This window comes from Petaurus breviceps, unplaced genomic scaffold, assembly GCF_028583685.1.
Source record: "Petaurus breviceps papuanus isolate PSGF00001 unplaced genomic scaffold, PetGlider_PUasm1.0 90887, whole genome shotgun sequence".
Classification (NCBI taxonomy): Eukaryota; Metazoa; Chordata; class Mammalia; order Diprotodontia; family Petauridae; genus Petaurus; species Petaurus breviceps.
Genome location: NW_027187370.1, coordinates 1,906,572 through 1,923,059, shown reverse-complemented (window position 1 = coordinate 1,923,059; position 16,488 = coordinate 1,906,572). Strand labels below are relative to the sequence as shown.

Here is a 16,488-nt window from a genome sequence, read left to right as displayed (position 1 = left end):
TCTACTATGCTACTACTCCTGGGCATTCTTCATGACTTGCCACTGCCTGCATCCCCTCCCTCCCACTCCTTTTCATCTCTTGCTCTGAGAACAGTAATCCAAATCAACACTACCGTTCCTAAAATGAACATGGTAGTCAATTCCCCAATGACTCCATTTACTATCACCCAGCATTATACTCTTCCTTGCCCACCACTCTCCTGTGTATGTGCCTTCCCCTATTAGAATGTGAGCTCCGCTAGTGAGGAACCAGCTTGCTTTGTTGTATTTTTGTATCCCCAGATCAGTGCCTGCTATGTAGTAAGTGCTTAATGAATGTTTTTTCATTCAAAGAACAAGGCAAAGAACTTGACCTGGGTTCTGTATGAATATAAGATAGTACTCTTCAGGATTATAGGAATAAGACAGTTTCTACTTTTAGCATTCCCATCCCCCTCTTGTCTGGGAAATTGCCCGGCTCAGTTTTGACTCTCTTCACCAGAAAGAAACTTTCCTGTGACCACATGTTTATTAAACAGTAAGGCAAAAATTAAAAAGGAATTATGACAAGTTTTATTTCAGTCCTCTCCAAACTTCTTCCTGATTACCTTCCTATTTCTTTGGGGTGCTCAGGGAGCAGTCTTACACCTATTCCTGAAGATCATGGACTGCTTTATGACTGAGTTTCTGAGATCTCTCACTGGGGCAGCAGTTACAAACATGGGAAAACAAGGAGAAGTGCTCAGCACATGGCAGACACTTAAATCTTGTTGACTTGACTTGAAGCATGGGAAAGAGTGTCAGAGGTTTGGTAGGATCCCATTACTTCTTACCAATGGCTCTCAGTTTGGATTGGACTTGACTCCACTCAAGTTGGATGCTGATTGTCTGTTCCGCCTCTCAGTCTGATCCAGCCTTTGACCCCACAGAAAAGGGCACTATCCCAGTAGCCAGTTGGTAGTTTGGAGGCTCCTGGCCACTGATAGCATGGGATTTTAATCTGAGGTCCAATAGATTTCAGGGAATCTGAGAACTTGGATTGGAAAAGAATTATGTCTACCAACCTCTAACTGAAAGTTAGCATTTCCTTCAATTATTTAAAAATATTATTCTGGAAAGAGGTCCATAGGCTTCACCAGATTGCCAAAAAAGTCCATGACACACAAAAAGATTAAGAACCCTATATCTGAGATTTCCCTGCCCTTATCTCCAAAAGATTGCTAGATCTTTCTCAATCTTTAGCTGCTGTGCCGGCAAGGGTCTATCCAACAGTCCCAATACTTTAACAGCATTTGCTACTCACCTACCTAGTATGCAGTTTCCCAGGCCTCACCTGTCATCACCCAAACATCCCTCCTAATCAATCAGCAAATATTTATCAAGCCCTTCTTGTGTGCCTGGTACTGATCTAGGTGCCAGAGATTCAAATGCAAAGAATGAAATATACTCCTCAAATGGTGAAGAAGTCTAGCTCAAATCCCCCAGGCAAATAGGAGGAAAAGATGTACTAATCTGGTACACCCACGAACTGCCTTGTCATTGCTTTGTCGTCTTGTCTGGCCCAGAGTGGCTTCTCACCGTCTGAGGATTCTATAAGGAGGTAGGAGGGGTGGGATCGAGGGACTAACCTGCTCCTCCCTGATGGAAAAAAAGAAAACATGGTGATAACCAAAAGTGCTCCTCCAAAAGGCTGCTGCTTTGGGTTCTAGAGCAGTTATGGTAGTCTAGAACTGACAAAGGGACCTCCTGTGGACATAGTTCCTATGGCATGTGTACTCTAGCATAAGTGCAAGATGTACTACTCCAAGCTTTCATTTTAGCTTTTGGTTTTGAGTGTGTTTCTTATATAGAATAGATTATTGGGTTTTATTTTCTCTCATGTTCTGCCACCTTTCTCTGTTTTACAGGTGGCTCCTTCCCCTACCTGTGTTAAACTTTTACTGATACAACTTTTTTTTTAAAGCCTTCTTTTTGTATAAAGGTGAGATTCATGAGATTTCCTTCTCTCCTTGCGTTTTAATGACTTTTACCTGTCATCCCTTGGTAATAATGAAAAATACCAAATTCCCCTCCTCCTTTTTTCTCTAGGGTATCTTTGCCCAAGCAAGCCCAAAGCTTCATTTTTTAAATTTCTTCAATGAGTTTCAGACAAGGTGGGACTCCTGGAGGAACAACAGCTTTTGCTCTAATTTTCAGGATGTAAGCACTGAATCTTTATCCACCCCTTTTAGCTGTTCAAACTTGTTTACCTTTATTAAGTTCCTTTTGTTTGCTTTGCTTATGTTTCAAAACTCCTGCCCAGCCTTGGTTTTCTCAACACTAAAGCTGAATGCTTAAAAGTCATCAATTCTGTTGAAAATTTCTTTTTTCTATAGGATTAATTAAACTTAACAGAATATATTATTCTTGGGCGCCAACCATTTTCTCTTGCTTTTTGGCATGTTGTATTGCAAACATATCTTTCCTTCCGTGTTGATGAGAATTCTTGTGCTATCCTCACTAGAGGCAAGTGATTTTTGCCCCTTGACCACATGCAGTATTTTCTCTTTGACCCAGGAGTTCTAGAACTTGATGATCACATTTCTCAGTGAGTTAACTTTGGAATTCCTTTCTTGTCTTGACCTGTGGATCTATTTTTTGGGGGGGGGGTAATAGTGCAGTGATATGAATTTAGTGTCCATGTCAAAAATGTATGTCTCTTTCAGCCCCTGAAGTCCACTGTGTCTCTCTTAGGAGATGTGTAATGTGCTTCATCCAAGTTTCTCTAGAGATATGATTGGTCATTGCTTTGATTGACATTCTTAAGTTTTTCAAAGTTTTTTTTTTCTTTACAGTGTTGTTGCCCTCATAAATTGATCCTGATTCTGCTCACTTCACTCAGTAATTAGTTCATACAATCCAAGATTCTCTGAAATCATCTCTTTCACTTTCTTACAACAATAATATTTCAGGACATTTGTATGACACAATTTGTTCAGCCATTTGACCTGTGGATTCTATTGATCCATACTTTGTCCTCTGATTCTAATACTTGCAGGTTATTTCCTTTTATTTCTTCTTGCAATGTGGTAATCAGTTGTCCTTTTTTGTTTTATATTCTTCTGGGAGGTCAATGATTCTTAGATTATTTCTTTCTCAACTTTGTTCTTCAGTTGCTAGTTTTTGTGTGTGTGATGATTTATTACCTGTTCTTCCATGTATCTTATCTTTTGTCTTTGACTCATCAAATTTATACCTCATCCCTATCCTCCCCCTGTAATCTGCCCCTGCCCCCACTACTTCAGATCTGTCTTCCTCTTCTACTATGCCTTCTGGAGTTCTCACTCCACGATTAACAAGCTTCCTTCTTTTTAAAAACTCTTCCTTTCATCTTTTAGGACTCACTGACACCTGGTTCCATTCAGATGATGCACCATTCCTGGCTATCCTTTCCAGGGCTCATTCCATTGTTTTTCATACCCTCTGACTCACTGGTAATGGTAGGAAAGGCAGAATATTCCTAGTTCTTTTCCAAATTCAAGTGCATGACCATCCCCATGTGTAGCTGAGGTAGAAAGTAGGAGTAGGTCATGGAGGCTGAGTAGACTGACCCTTCCAGACTCTCCCTCTACCACTCTAAGCCTCTCTTTTGAGGTTCACACTATTCAAATTTATCCAGGACTCAAATCCTTGTGGTCATTACCTACCAGCCCCCAAGACATTTTCCCTCTCTTCTCATTGAGTTCAGTGCCTGACTTATATTCTCCCTTTCCACCCTAATTCCTACCTCCATTTTTTGTTGTTATTGTTGAGTAGTTTCAGTCATCTCCAACTCTCCATGATTCCATTTTGGGGTTTTCTTGTCAAAGATATTGAAGTTGTTTTTCATTTCCTTCTTCAGATCATTTTATAGATGAGGAAATTGAGGCAAATAGGGTTATGTGACTTGCCCAGGGTCACACAGCTAGTAAATATCTGTACTAGGATTTGAACTCAGGTCCTCCTGAATCCAGGGCCAGTACTCTAGTCACCTAGCTGCCCTTCCTTCATACTAGTGGGCTTCAGAGAAGAACCTTGATGTTCTCTTTAAATACCTCAAATTCCTAGTTTGTCAATTTACTTAACCTCCATGAACTACTCCTCTTTTCTACCTCAACTACACATAGAAATGTCCGTATCCTTGATCTTGCCATGTTTCACAAGTGTTCCCATTTCCATGTTTAAGAACTCTGAAATTTCTTTCTCTGATAAATAACCTTTTATATTTTTAAATTTTGAATTCATATATTTTTATTTCTACCTTCTCAAAATGCCTTACTCCTCCTAACACAGTCTTCAATCTCATTGTGACCTTCGGTCCTTCCCTCAGAACTTTGTCAGACCATCCATCACTCATCTTCTGGCTATGCTCTCCTCTCTTCACAATATTGACCCTTTACTGAACCAGTTCAACCTTACACCATCTTCTATTCTCAAATCCCTAAGTCCTTTACCTATTGAAGATTATTTCTTGCCAAATCCCGGCTGTGAATTACTCCCACCACACTCCCACTTCTTTCATTCCTACTCATGTGCAGCAGAATGGAGCTGGAAGAAGTCATGTAACCATACTGACTGGGTCCACTACACATTTATGCTCTCTAATCTCAGCTCACTGCAGCCAGGCAATCTTTCTACTCCTCCATAATCAATTCTCTATCACATTCATAATAGCAGCTGTTTCCAAACTCAGCTAGATGGGGCATAGTGGATAGAATGTTGGGCCTGGAGTCAGGAAGACCTGAGTTTAAATCCAGTCTTGGACATTTACTGGTTTTTTGTCCCTGGGTAAATCACTTAACCTCTGTCTGCCTCAGTTTCCTCAACTGTAAGATGGAGACAATAATAGCACTTGTCTCCCAGGGCTAATTCCAGGATCCAATGAGATAATGTTTGTAAATGTGAATAGTTTCTTGGCATATAGCAAGCTCTTAATAAATGCTTGTTCCCTCTCTGCTTCCCTTATCTCCTCAAACTTTACATGGTATCCCTACTCTCACTCTCTCATCTGAGGAATTTGTTTCATATGTTAATGAAAAAAAATTAGACCGTTTTCCAAGAGTGCCCTCTTCTCTCTTCCTCCTCATCTCACACCCCTCTAATTTCATCTTTCACTATCTCCTTCTTCACTGATAAAGAATTAGCCCTCCTTCTTGCCAAAAACAAGCCCCCCTCCAACATATACCCTTGATCCTATTCCCACCTTTATTCTTTAGCAAATTATACCCACTGTCATCCCCATTCTCTAATCTTCCTTCTTTTCTTTGCAGTTAGTTCCTTTCTTGCTATCTATAAACATACCATCCCCATCCCTAAAACATGCTCACTAGATCTTACCATTTCCATTAGCTATAGCCATATCTTTTCCTCATATGCTTCCATCTTTTAACTTTTTTATTATGTAGTATTTTGTCTTTTCCAACTATATGTAAAAACAATTTTTTAACATTAATTTTTGAAAAATTTTGAGCTCCAAATTTTCTCCCTCCCTCCCTAAAAAGGCAAGACTTTTAAATGGGTTATATATGTTATACCCTCTGTCTTTTTCAGCTAAATTCCTTGAAAAAGCCATCTACACTTGGTGTCTTCTCTTCTTCTCCTAAGTCTCCTCTTCTAAAGTCTGTAATCTGGCTACACATGTATAACCTATGTCAAATTGCTTACCTTCTCAATGGGAGGTGGAGGGGAGGGAGGGAGATAATTTAGAACTCAAAATTTTAAAAAATGTTAAAATTGTTTTTACATGTAATTGGGAAAAATAAAATATTAAATGAAAATGAAAAAAAAAAGTCTTTGCAGTCTATTTCCTGACAATATCATTCAACTGAAACTATGCTCTCCAGAATTCCCCATGGAGTCCTAATTGCCAAATCTAATAGCCCTTTCTCAGTCACCAACCTTGAATTCCTCTGCAGCACTGGGCAATGTTGACTACTTTCTCCTCCTTGAGACTTTCTGCTCTCCATATTCTAACTGTTCTCCCCAACTTCTGTTCTGGGCTTTCTTCTTTCTTTTCTCCATATTCTCTTACTTGGTGCCCTTATTACCCATAAATTCAGTTCTAGTGGCCATGCTTATAATGATCAGGTCTATAGCTCCATTCCCAGTCTCTCTTCTGAGTCGTGCATCACCAGTTATTTACTGGACATTTCCAACAGGATGTCCTATAGGTATTGCAAACTCAACATGTCCAAAACAGAACTAATTTTTCCCTCCATCCCTATCCTTTTCCCAACTTCTCAGTTAACTGTCAAGTGGACCATCATCTTTTTAGGCACTGAGGTTTGTCACCTGGTTTCATCTCCAACTCCTTGTTCTCACTCACCCCACTTATCCAATCAGTGAGCAGATATTCTTTTATTGTTCTCCATAGCATGTCCAGCATCTGTCCCCTTCTCTTTACCCATACAACCACCACCCTAATTCAGGCTCTTCTACCTGTCATCTGGGCTATTGTAATATCTTTTTTTTTTTTTGAGGTAATCAGGGTTAAATGACTTGCCAGAGGTCACACAGCTAGTAAGTGTCTGCGGCTAGATTTGAATTCAAGTCCTCCTGACTCCAGGGTTGGTGCTCTATGCACTGTGTTATGTAACCACCCCCTAATATCCTTCTAATTGGTCTTCCTGACTCAAAGCTCTTCCTACTCCAGTCCATCCAGCCATACAAACGTCAAAGTGATTTTTACTTAAATTCAAGTCTGACCATGTCAACACCCTCCCAATAAAATCCAAAAGCACCCCCAAAACTAGGATTAAACATAAACTCCTCTGTTTAGCATTTAAAACTCTTTATAACCTGGTCCCTTCTTACCTTTCTAGTCTTATTACATATTTCTTTCCTCCCTACTCTATGGTCCTGTCATACTAGCTTATTTGCTGTTCCTTACACGACATTGTCTCCCATCTCCACGCCTTTGCCCTGAGTGCCTCCCATGTATAGAGTGCAGTCCCCTCTCACCTCTGACTCTTAGAATCTCTAGTTTCCTTCCAGACTGCTTAAATACCACCTTCTTTACTAGGCCTTTTCCATTCTCCCAAAGTTGTTTCTGACTTCCTCACTAAGATTATCTTCCATCTATTCTGACATATCTTAGATATTTATCTTCCCTCACATATTGATTTGTATAGTTTTTTTGCACGTTATCTCTTGCCATTAGAATGTAAGCTTTTTGACATCAGGGATTGGTTTTGTTTTTTCTTTGTTTTCTAAGCCCTTAGCATAGTCCTTGGCATACAGTAAGTACTTAATAAATGCTTATTAATTGATTTGCCCTCCACATTTCTCAAATTCTTCATTGTTTTTCCTTGCTTGTGCAAAAAGATTCCACTACATTCACATGATACAATTTTTCTTGCCATCCTTTGGTCTACAGGCATCTATCTTGTGTCTAATATATTACTACCACAAAGAGAATTGCTGTGAATATTTTGTTATACAAAAGATCTTTTTTCCTCCCCTCATTGACCTCTGTGACAAAGGCAATGTAAAACACAATTGTGGACCTTGCCAGTGTAGGAATTTGTGTTGCTTGACTATGTATATTTGTTACAAAGGTTTTTTTTTTTAATTGGGGGATGGGAGAGAGGGAGGGAGAGAATAAATGCAGCTAGATAAATGCAGATAAAGGGCTAGGAAGACCTGAATTCAAAAGTGGCCTCAGATTTTTAACTAGCTCTGTGGCCCTGGCCAAGACACTTAATCTGTCTGCTTCAGTTCTTCTCCTATAAAATGGGGATCATAATCACACCTACCTCCCAGGGTGGTTACAAATGAAATAACATTTGTAAAGCATTTTGAAAACCTTAAAGTAACATGTAAATGTTAGCTATTTTTATAATCAATGTTTATTAATTGAAAAACTATAAAAGTATTTTTAAGGTCATTATGATTTGCATAATTCCAAGCTGTTTTCCAGAATGTTTGGGCCATATCTTAGTTGCCTCTTTCCCCATAACCCCTATAATACTGACAGTTGCTCTCATTTATCATCTTTGCCAACGTGATGGGCTTGGGTGAAATGCTGAGTTGTTTTAATGTGCCTTCCTCTTATCTCTAGTGATTTGGAGATTTCTTTTCTGTAGTAGTTGATAGTTTTCAGGGTTGGTTTTTTTTTTTTAAGAACTCTAAGATATGCCTCTATTATATATCTTGAATATCGACTTTTGTCAGAGATATTTGTCGTAAACATTCTTTTTTCCACCCAATTCCAACTGACAGTTTCTTTAATCTCCTTATTTTGGGCCCCGCTAGTATTTCTTCATCATTTTGAGTTCTCCTTTGCTCCTTCATTTCATCATACCTTCTGTTGCCTTTTTTTTTAGTCTGGACTTCCTAGTGAAACTTCCTTTTTCTCCACCCAATTATTGTCAGTTTGTTGTTGTTGCTGAGTTGTTTCATCATGTCCAACTCTTCATGACCCCATTTGGGGTTTTCTTGGCAAACATACTGGAGTGGTTTGCTATTTCCTTCTCCAACTCATTTTACAGATGAGGAAACTGAGGCAAACAAGTGACTTGCTCGAGGTCACAAAGCTAGTAAGTGTCAATGGTCAGATTTGAATTTAGGAAGATGAGTCTTCCTGACTTCAGGCCTGATAGTCTGTGCACTATGGTGCTGCTTAGCTGCCCCCGTTTTCTGTATACTCAGTCTGTTTCTAGCACTTCAACATCAGGGAAGCTGCATTTGTGTAGAGTTTCTCATTCATCTGCTTTGCTGGAAATTCCTTTTCCCACTCTTTTTCCAAGATTCTTTCTCTCTGCTCTAATTCCTCTTCCCATACTGCTCCTCAACACTCCATTCCTACCCATTTTGTTCCCCCAAAATTCTTTCCCCAAAATATTTTACACTCTTACCTTTTTTTCTTACCCTATCCTTCTCTATCTTTATTCTCCCTTGAATGCTTAGCTGTTAGGGTGAGAGGATAGTGTAGTGAAATGGATGGTGCTGGATCTGGAGACATTGGGGGATGGCAGGGGAGAAACCAACATTTATTAAGCACTTTCTATATGCCAGGCTCTGAGATGTAGAAAGGAATGTTTTACAAACATTTTCTTATTTAAACCTCACAACAATCCTGGGAGGTAGGTACTATTCTTCCTCTTTTACAGTTGAAGAAACTGAGGCAGATAGAGAAGTTAAATAACTTGTCCAGAAAATATCTGAAGCTGGATTTGAATTTAGCTCTTCCTGACTCCAGCTCCAGTGTTCATCCACAATGCCACCCATTGCATGTAGATGCATAGATCAGAGATCTAGAACCAGAAAATATCAAATACAACCCTTTTATTTTTACAGATAGAAAGCTGGGGTTCAAGGAGGTTAAATATCTTCTGCATGGTCATGCAGGTCACAGGCATCAGAGGCAGGATTTGAACCAAGGTCTATGGAGTCCATACTCTTGCCATTGTATCACACTGTCAGGAGTCCTTAGTTCACTGGTTGATATTCACTGGTTCTCTGTGGGAGGAAGATGTATGCAGGACACACTTCCAATCTTAATCTGCATTATTACCATTTTTCTCCATCACTTTCTTAAGTCTACAGATCAACAAAACAATAAATCAAGCCCTGATCTGTAGTATTTGACAATTTCTGAGGTGTAATACTCACAGAAAATTTAATAATTATCTTTTGAGAGCCTCTTCTAGCTAGCTCCAGCACACCTGAGTTCAAATCTCATCTCATAAACTTGTGATTAAAGACAAGGCACTTAGTTAACCTCCCAGAGCCTCAGTTTTCTCATCTACAATATGGGGGAAGGGGCAGGAGGGGGTGGGAATAGTATATACTTTATACCATCTAACTCACAGAGTTATTGTGAAGAAAGTGCTTTGCAAGTATTAAATTGTTATGTCACTGAGTGTTTTTTTAAATTATTTTTTATTTATTTCACTAAATATTTCCTGATTACTTGTGAAAAACATTTTTTCTTTTTTGGAGGGCAATTGGGGTTAAGTGACTTGCCCAAGGTCACATGGCTAGTTTTTGTGTTAAGGGTCTGAAGCCAGATTTGAACTCAGGTCCTCCTGACTCCAGGGCTGGTGCTCTATTCACTGCACCACCTAGCTGCTCCCTGTCAAAAAAATTTTTAGCAATCATTTAAAATAGGATTATATTTTTTCCAATTACATGCAAAGACAATTTTAAACATTCATTAAAAAAAATTTTGAGTTCCAGATTTTCTACCTACCTTCCCTCCCCTCCCAAAAAAGTAAAACTTTTAAATAGGTTTAACAATCATTAAAAAAAAAAAAATTATTTCCAAATTCTTTCCCTCCCTCCTGTCTTTCCCCCTTCCTAAAGAAGGAAAGTACTTTGATATATATTATACATGTGAGGTCATGCCATACATATGTCCATATTAGCCATGTTGCAAATGAAAACACAAACAAAATAAAACAACAAAAATAAAGAATATTTTAAATGTCTGTTTCAATATACACTCAGAATTCATCAGTTCTCTCTCTGGAGGTGGATGGCATTTTTCCATCATGGGTCCTTTGGAATTGTCTTGGATCATTGTATTGCTGAGAATAACAAAATCTTTCATAGTTGATCATTGTACAATATTGCTGTTGCTGTGTATAGTTTTCTCTTGATTTTGTTCATTTCCCTTTGTGTCAGTTCACACAAGTCTTTCAGGTTTTTCTGAGACTATCCAGCTCATCACTTCTTACAGCATATTGGTATAGTGTCACAATCATATACCACAATTTGTTCAGCCATTCCCCAATTGATGAGCATTCCCCTCAGTTTCCAATTCTTTGACACCACAAAAGAGCTGCCATAAATACTTTTTACAAATAGGTCCCTTTTTTTCTTTGATCTCTTTAGGATACAGACTTAGTAATGCTATTGCTGGGTCAGAGAGTATGCACAGTTTTATAGCCCTTTGGGCATAGTTCCAAATTGCTCTCCAGAACAGTTAGATCAGTTCACATGAGTTATGTGTAAGGACAGAACAAGGTCTCGTTCATAGAATCATGGATCTGGAACTAGAAAGGAAACCCCAGGTTTTCTTAAACTAGTCCAGGGTTTCTTTCTTTTCTTTTTGGAGGGGGGAAGGTAGGGCAATTGGGGTTAAGTGACTTGCCCAAGGTCACACAGCTAGTAAGTATTAATTGTCTGAGGCTGGATTTGAACTCAGGTCCTCCTGACTCCAGGGTCGGTTCTCTATTCACAGCTCTACCTAGCTGCCCCAAGTCCAGAGTTTCTTAAACGCTTTCCACTCACGACCCCTTCATCACTTCTTAAACTGTGGGTTGAGACTCTTCCAACCCTTTCATTTTACAGATGGTGAGACTAAAGCCCAGATAAAAGGATGTGCCAAAGTCACACTAGTACTCAGTGGTAGAGGCAGGAATGAGGCCATATCCTGTCTCTTCTTTCCACTGCACCATATTAACTCCATCAGCTGTTTCTCCCCTCTGTCCTAATTCCAGATGTCATGGACCTTGATCTATCCCTGCCCCATCTCACCAGCTCCTCAGATGACCCAAGCCCTGAGCCTGAGACCCCTCCTGGAACCCCCCCAGGGTCTGATGCTCATCTTCCTGGGGAACTGAAGAGATCCCAGCCCCTTTCCATCCAGGCTAGCAGGTATGAGAAGGACTAGATGTGGGGAAGCAGAGGGGGGTGGAGCTTAGCCACAGCAAGGGGAGAAAAGATAAGCATGTTATCCACTCTGGCCTTAGCTTGACTTTGTCTTTTTATAGGAAACTGAGGGAAGAAGAGCTCCGAGCCTCGTCTCTGCCCGCTATCCCTAACCCTTTTCCTGAGCTCTGCAGCCCTCCTTCTCAGTCACCCATCCTGGGAGCCCCCTCCTCAGGCCGGGGGTTCCTCTCAAGAGATAGCAGTGGCCCCCATGTGAGTTACTCTGGGACAAGAAATGGGGTGGGGTTCTATGGACAGGAAGGGTGGAGAAATTGGAGATAGGGGTCTTTGTAGAATGCTAGACGGGTGGAGGATGGCCCTTTTCCCCTGGGAAAACACCTACTGATGCCTTCTTAGGAGGAGGGAGAGTTAGGACTACCCTCTCTGGGAACAGAATTGCCAGCTTCCTGTAATCCTGGTATCTCAGCCAGGGAGCACTAAGTCAGGCAGGTGTTGGACTGTTGAGCACTCCTGACTTCTTGTTCTGGGTGGCGGGGCAGGTGGTGAAGGTGTACAGCGAAGATGGGGCATGCCGGTCCGTGGAGGTGGCGGCAGATGCCACAGCCCGACACGTGTGTGAAATGTTGGTGCAGCGGGCACACGCCCTGAGCGACGAGAGTTGGGGGTTGGTTGAATGCCATCCCCACCTGGCACTGGGTGAGGGAAGGGACCCTGGTATGGGGGAGTGGTTGGACTGGTTTTACCCATGGCTGTGGGAAGGGATGGGAAGAGTCACTACTGGGTTCTCAGAACCATGGAAAGGTTGCTCCATTTCTGCCCCCTGCATGTTGGGCATCCATCCTTATCCCATTTTGTTAGTGTTTGTCCCATAGGCAAAAGACACAGATGTTCAGCAATTACGTCCTTTGTGTCAGGCTTAGCCTGTATATGGCACATGGGAATAGGGACAAGTTTCGGTGCGGTATTGTCTCTGAAGTTAGTGGACCTGCATTCAAATCCTACCTCTAATACTTGCTAACTTTGTGACCTACAGGGAGGTCACAACCTCCCTGCCTCAGTTTCCTCCATTATAAAACAAGAAGCTTGGACTAGATGGTCTCTGAGGTCCCTCTCAACTCTAGGAGCCTCTATTAAAGATCTATTAAAAAAATATGGGGCCCCAGGGCAGCTAGGTGGTGCAGTGAATAGAGTACTGGCCCTGGACTCAGGAGGACCTGAGTTCAAATCTGAACTCAGACACTTAACACTTACTAGCCATGTGACCTTGGGCAACTCACTTAACCCCAATTGCCTTGCCCTTCCCCCTCCAAAAAGCAAAAAAAAAAAAAAGTACAGGCCCCCAGATTCCCCACCCTATTCCTAGAGACTTGGACTTGGGGTTAAGAAAAAGTTCAAATACTTCCAGACACTCACTAGTTGTTTGACACTGGACAAGTCACTTAATTACGCTGGGTTGGGGAGTTTGAACTTGGCAGCTTCTAAGGTCCCTTCCAGCCCTACATTTATGGACCGATGATCCTACCTCAGATACTTGGTTAACTGTAGGGTCCTGGGCCAGTCACTTAACCACTAGGATTCCTCAGTTTCCTTATCTGTAAAATTGGGATAGTAATACAGATTAATACAGTAATCTGTAGCTCTCCCTCTGTCAGAAGGTTGTTATAAGGACCAGACGAATATATATATATATATATATATATATATATGATAGATGGATTTGTGCGTGTGTATAGATAGATAGATAGATAAACAGATATAGCTATAGCTATATAGATAGATTTAGATGTAGATTGATGTAGATATATAGAAAGATATAGATAGATACACATATACATGTATATATGTCTTTATATATACACATATATAAACACACATACATATACATATATACATGTATAGATATGTGTGTATGTATGTATATAGTTGTTTAATCATTTCAGTTGCGTCCAACTCTTTGTGAGTCCCTTCGGGGTTTTCTTGGCAGAGACACTGGAGTGGTTCGCCATTTCCTTCTCCAGCTCATTTTACAGATGAGGAAGCTGAGGTTAACAGGGCTAACAGGGACTCGGCCTGAGTCACACAAGCCAGGAAGTATCTGAGGCCAGATTTGAATTCAGGAAGAGGAGTCTTCCTGACTCCAGGCCCAGCACTCTGTGAACTGCACCATCTAGCTGCCTCTCTCTCTCTCTCTCTGTATGTCTGTATGTATGCATACACATGTATGCATGTACAGACATGTGCGTGCATGCACACACACTCACTCAAAGTACACAGAAGTCTTCAAAGCTGTTATTTTTGTCTTTCCAGAGCGGGGGCTGGAGGATCATGAATCAGTGGCAGAGGTGCAAGCTGCCTGGCCTGTAGGGGGAGATAGTCGTTTTGTCTTTAGAAAAAACTTTGCCAAATATGAACTGTTTAAGAGCTCCCCAGTGAGTGAACATGTGCGTGTTTGTTCATGTATGCGTGTGTATGTGTGTGTATGTGTAGAACTGGAGGGAGAGGGGAGGGGGAGATATGGTAGAGGATGATGGGATGGAGGTTCAGAGGGTTCCCACCCATCAGCCATACCCAGAGCTGTATTTTATTTGACTAAGCAGCTCTGCTGGGTAGGAGAGGAGGGTGGGGGTAGATAATGGGAGGGATCTCCTTCTCTCCTCCCCTTCCTGACTTTTTTTTTCCTCCGGCCTCTCACACAGCACTCCCTGTTTCCAGAGGTAATGGTCTCCAGTTGTCTAGATATCAACACTCACATGACCCATGAGGAGCTCATCCAGGTGAGTGAGGGACCTTTCCTTACCCTCCCACCAGGTCTCATTTCTTTTCTCCATCTCTTCTCATCTTTATCCTTCCCCACAAAGGCCTTCTTATTTGCCTTTTCTAAAATTCCTTCATGTCAATTGGCATATGACTAGAGTACTCTGTGGAATTGTAGTTGGGAAACTCTGAGTTCAAATCTTGCTTCAGACCCTCACTAGTTGTGTGACCCTGGGCAAGTCACCTAACCCTATGCCTCAATTTCCTCATCTATAGGAAAAGGGAGAGAGTCCCTGGACTTAATGGACTTCTAAGGTCCCTTCCAGCTTTATATCTTGGATCCTATGGCTCCCATTTCAAATTAACCTTCTTTCTCCCAGAACTTCCTGAATGCAGGTAGCTGCCCTGAAATCCAGGGTTTCCTCCAGCTTCGTGGGTCAGGACGCAAGCTCTGGAAACGTTTCTACTGCTTCCTACGCCGCTCTGGCCTCTACTATTCCACCAAGGGCACCTCCAAGGTTGGGACCGTGTGCAGACACCCACCCCCTACAGGACTCCCAAGCTGGCCCCCTCCAGAGAGCCCTCTCCTGGGGATACCCAAGGAATGACCCCTTTACCTCTTTGGGATTCCCAGATATTGGACCCTATAGCCTTACGAAGGCAACTGTAGCAGAAGGGGCCCATCGGTGACCATGCCTAGAAGGCAGAACAAATCTTGGACTTGGGACTCCTCCCCATCAAAGACCCCCAAGCCCTCCCTAGCACCTGCCCCTGGGATTTTATTCTTCCCTCTCTCCTCATCCCCACTCCAGGCAACCTGACAGGATCCTTTATTCCAGTTTATATCTCTTCATTACTACTTTAGCCTAAGTTATCTGTCTTCCTTCTACCCAGGACCCCCGTCACCTACAGTATGTGGCTGATGTAAATGAGTCCAATGTGTACCTAGTGACCCAGGGCAGAAAGCTCTATGGGATGCCCACTGATTTTGGCTTTTGTGTCAAGGTGAGAGACCCTTGACCCTGACACTCCAGGCTCTAATGATTGACTGATCTTTTGACCCTGATCCCAATCCTGGTTGCTATTATCTGGTCCATTATCTCCTTGGCTCCTAGTTCCCCAGAATTCCCAGTGAACCCTAACAATAAAACTTCACCCCCCTACAATTCTCTAGTCCCATTCATTCCCTTTTTTCCCCTTAAGCCCCAGAATTCCCAATTCTTGCTCAGGCACAGAGAGAGGTTGGGAGGGGGAAAGCAGGGGAGTTCCCTGGTTCACTCAGGTCTCCTTGTTGCCTAGTGGGGAAGTCCCAAGGTGAGGAGGAGGGAAGAAGCAGGACTATGGCACCTAGTGAGTTTTTCCCTCCGCAGCCTAACAAACTGCGCAGTCCAAAGGGACTTCGGGTCTTCTGCAGTGAAGATGAGCAGAGCCGCAGCTGCTGGGTGGCTGCCTTTCGCCTCTTCAAGGTATCTGAAATCACTAGAGGGAAGTTGATGACCTAGAGACACTAGCCAGGACCTCCCACCTTGGCTCCTAGCCTGGATAGAGGAGGGAGGAGGAGAAGCTCTCAGTCTAATGAAAGAGGCCCAGTGCCTGGCCTCAGGGAGCTCCCAGTCTGATGGAGGAGACCAGTCCATGGTCTCAGCCAGACGGGCAGGACACAGTATCCTCCCTAAAGGAGCTTCCAGTGAAGCCCCTCTCCTATTATCTCCCCAGTACGGAATGCAACTGTACAAGAATTACCAGCAGATGCAATCCCGACGAATTCGCCCATCCTGGTTTGGTCCTACACCTCTGGTGAGTGCTTCCCAATGCTGGCACACTTTCTCTGCCCCAGAGGTGGCTGGATCCCTGTCTTGGCCTCATCCATCCCAGGGATCCCATCATCTTATTTCATCTCTGTCTCTCTGTCTCTCTCTGTCTCTGTCTCTGTCTGTCTCTCTCTCTCTCTGTCTGTCTGTCTGTCTGTCTCTCTCTCTCTCTGTCTCTGTCTCTCTGTCTGTCTCTGTCTCTCTGTCTCTCTGTCTCTCTCTGTCTCTCTCTCTGTCTCTCTCTCTCTCTCTGTCTCTCTGTCTCTGTCTCTGTCTCTCTCTCTCTGTCTCTGTCTCTCTCTCTCTCTCT

General features: G+C 42.3%; 1 protein-coding gene across 4 annotated transcripts in view; it reads left to right on the top strand.

The window, feature by feature from the left end:
• GRB7 (growth factor receptor bound protein 7) overlaps window positions 1-16,488 on the top strand; it is a 36,854-nt gene that overhangs the window by 16,658 nt on the left and 3,708 nt on the right. For 2 of the 4 annotated variants that reach the window (XM_069074266.1, XM_069074264.1), the window contains exons 2-10: window positions 11,442-11,598; window positions 11,715-11,865; window positions 12,153-12,309; window positions 13,921-14,054; window positions 14,310-14,387; window positions 14,748-14,885; window positions 15,262-15,372; window positions 15,738-15,833; window positions 16,084-16,164. In XM_069074266.1, coding sequence (XP_068930367.1) covers window positions 11,447-11,598; window positions 11,715-11,865; window positions 12,153-12,309; window positions 13,921-14,054; window positions 14,310-14,387; window positions 14,748-14,885; window positions 15,262-15,372; window positions 15,738-15,833; window positions 16,084-16,164 — 1,098 coding nt within the window. In that variant the 5' untranslated portion in view covers window positions 11,442-11,446. Of the gene's footprint in view, window positions 1-11,426; window positions 11,599-11,714; window positions 11,866-12,152; window positions 12,310-13,920; window positions 14,055-14,309; window positions 14,388-14,747; window positions 14,886-15,261; window positions 15,373-15,737; window positions 15,834-16,083; window positions 16,165-16,488 lie in introns of those variants that run through there. The other 2 variants (XM_069074263.1, XM_069074265.1) reach the window with 2 other exon arrangements.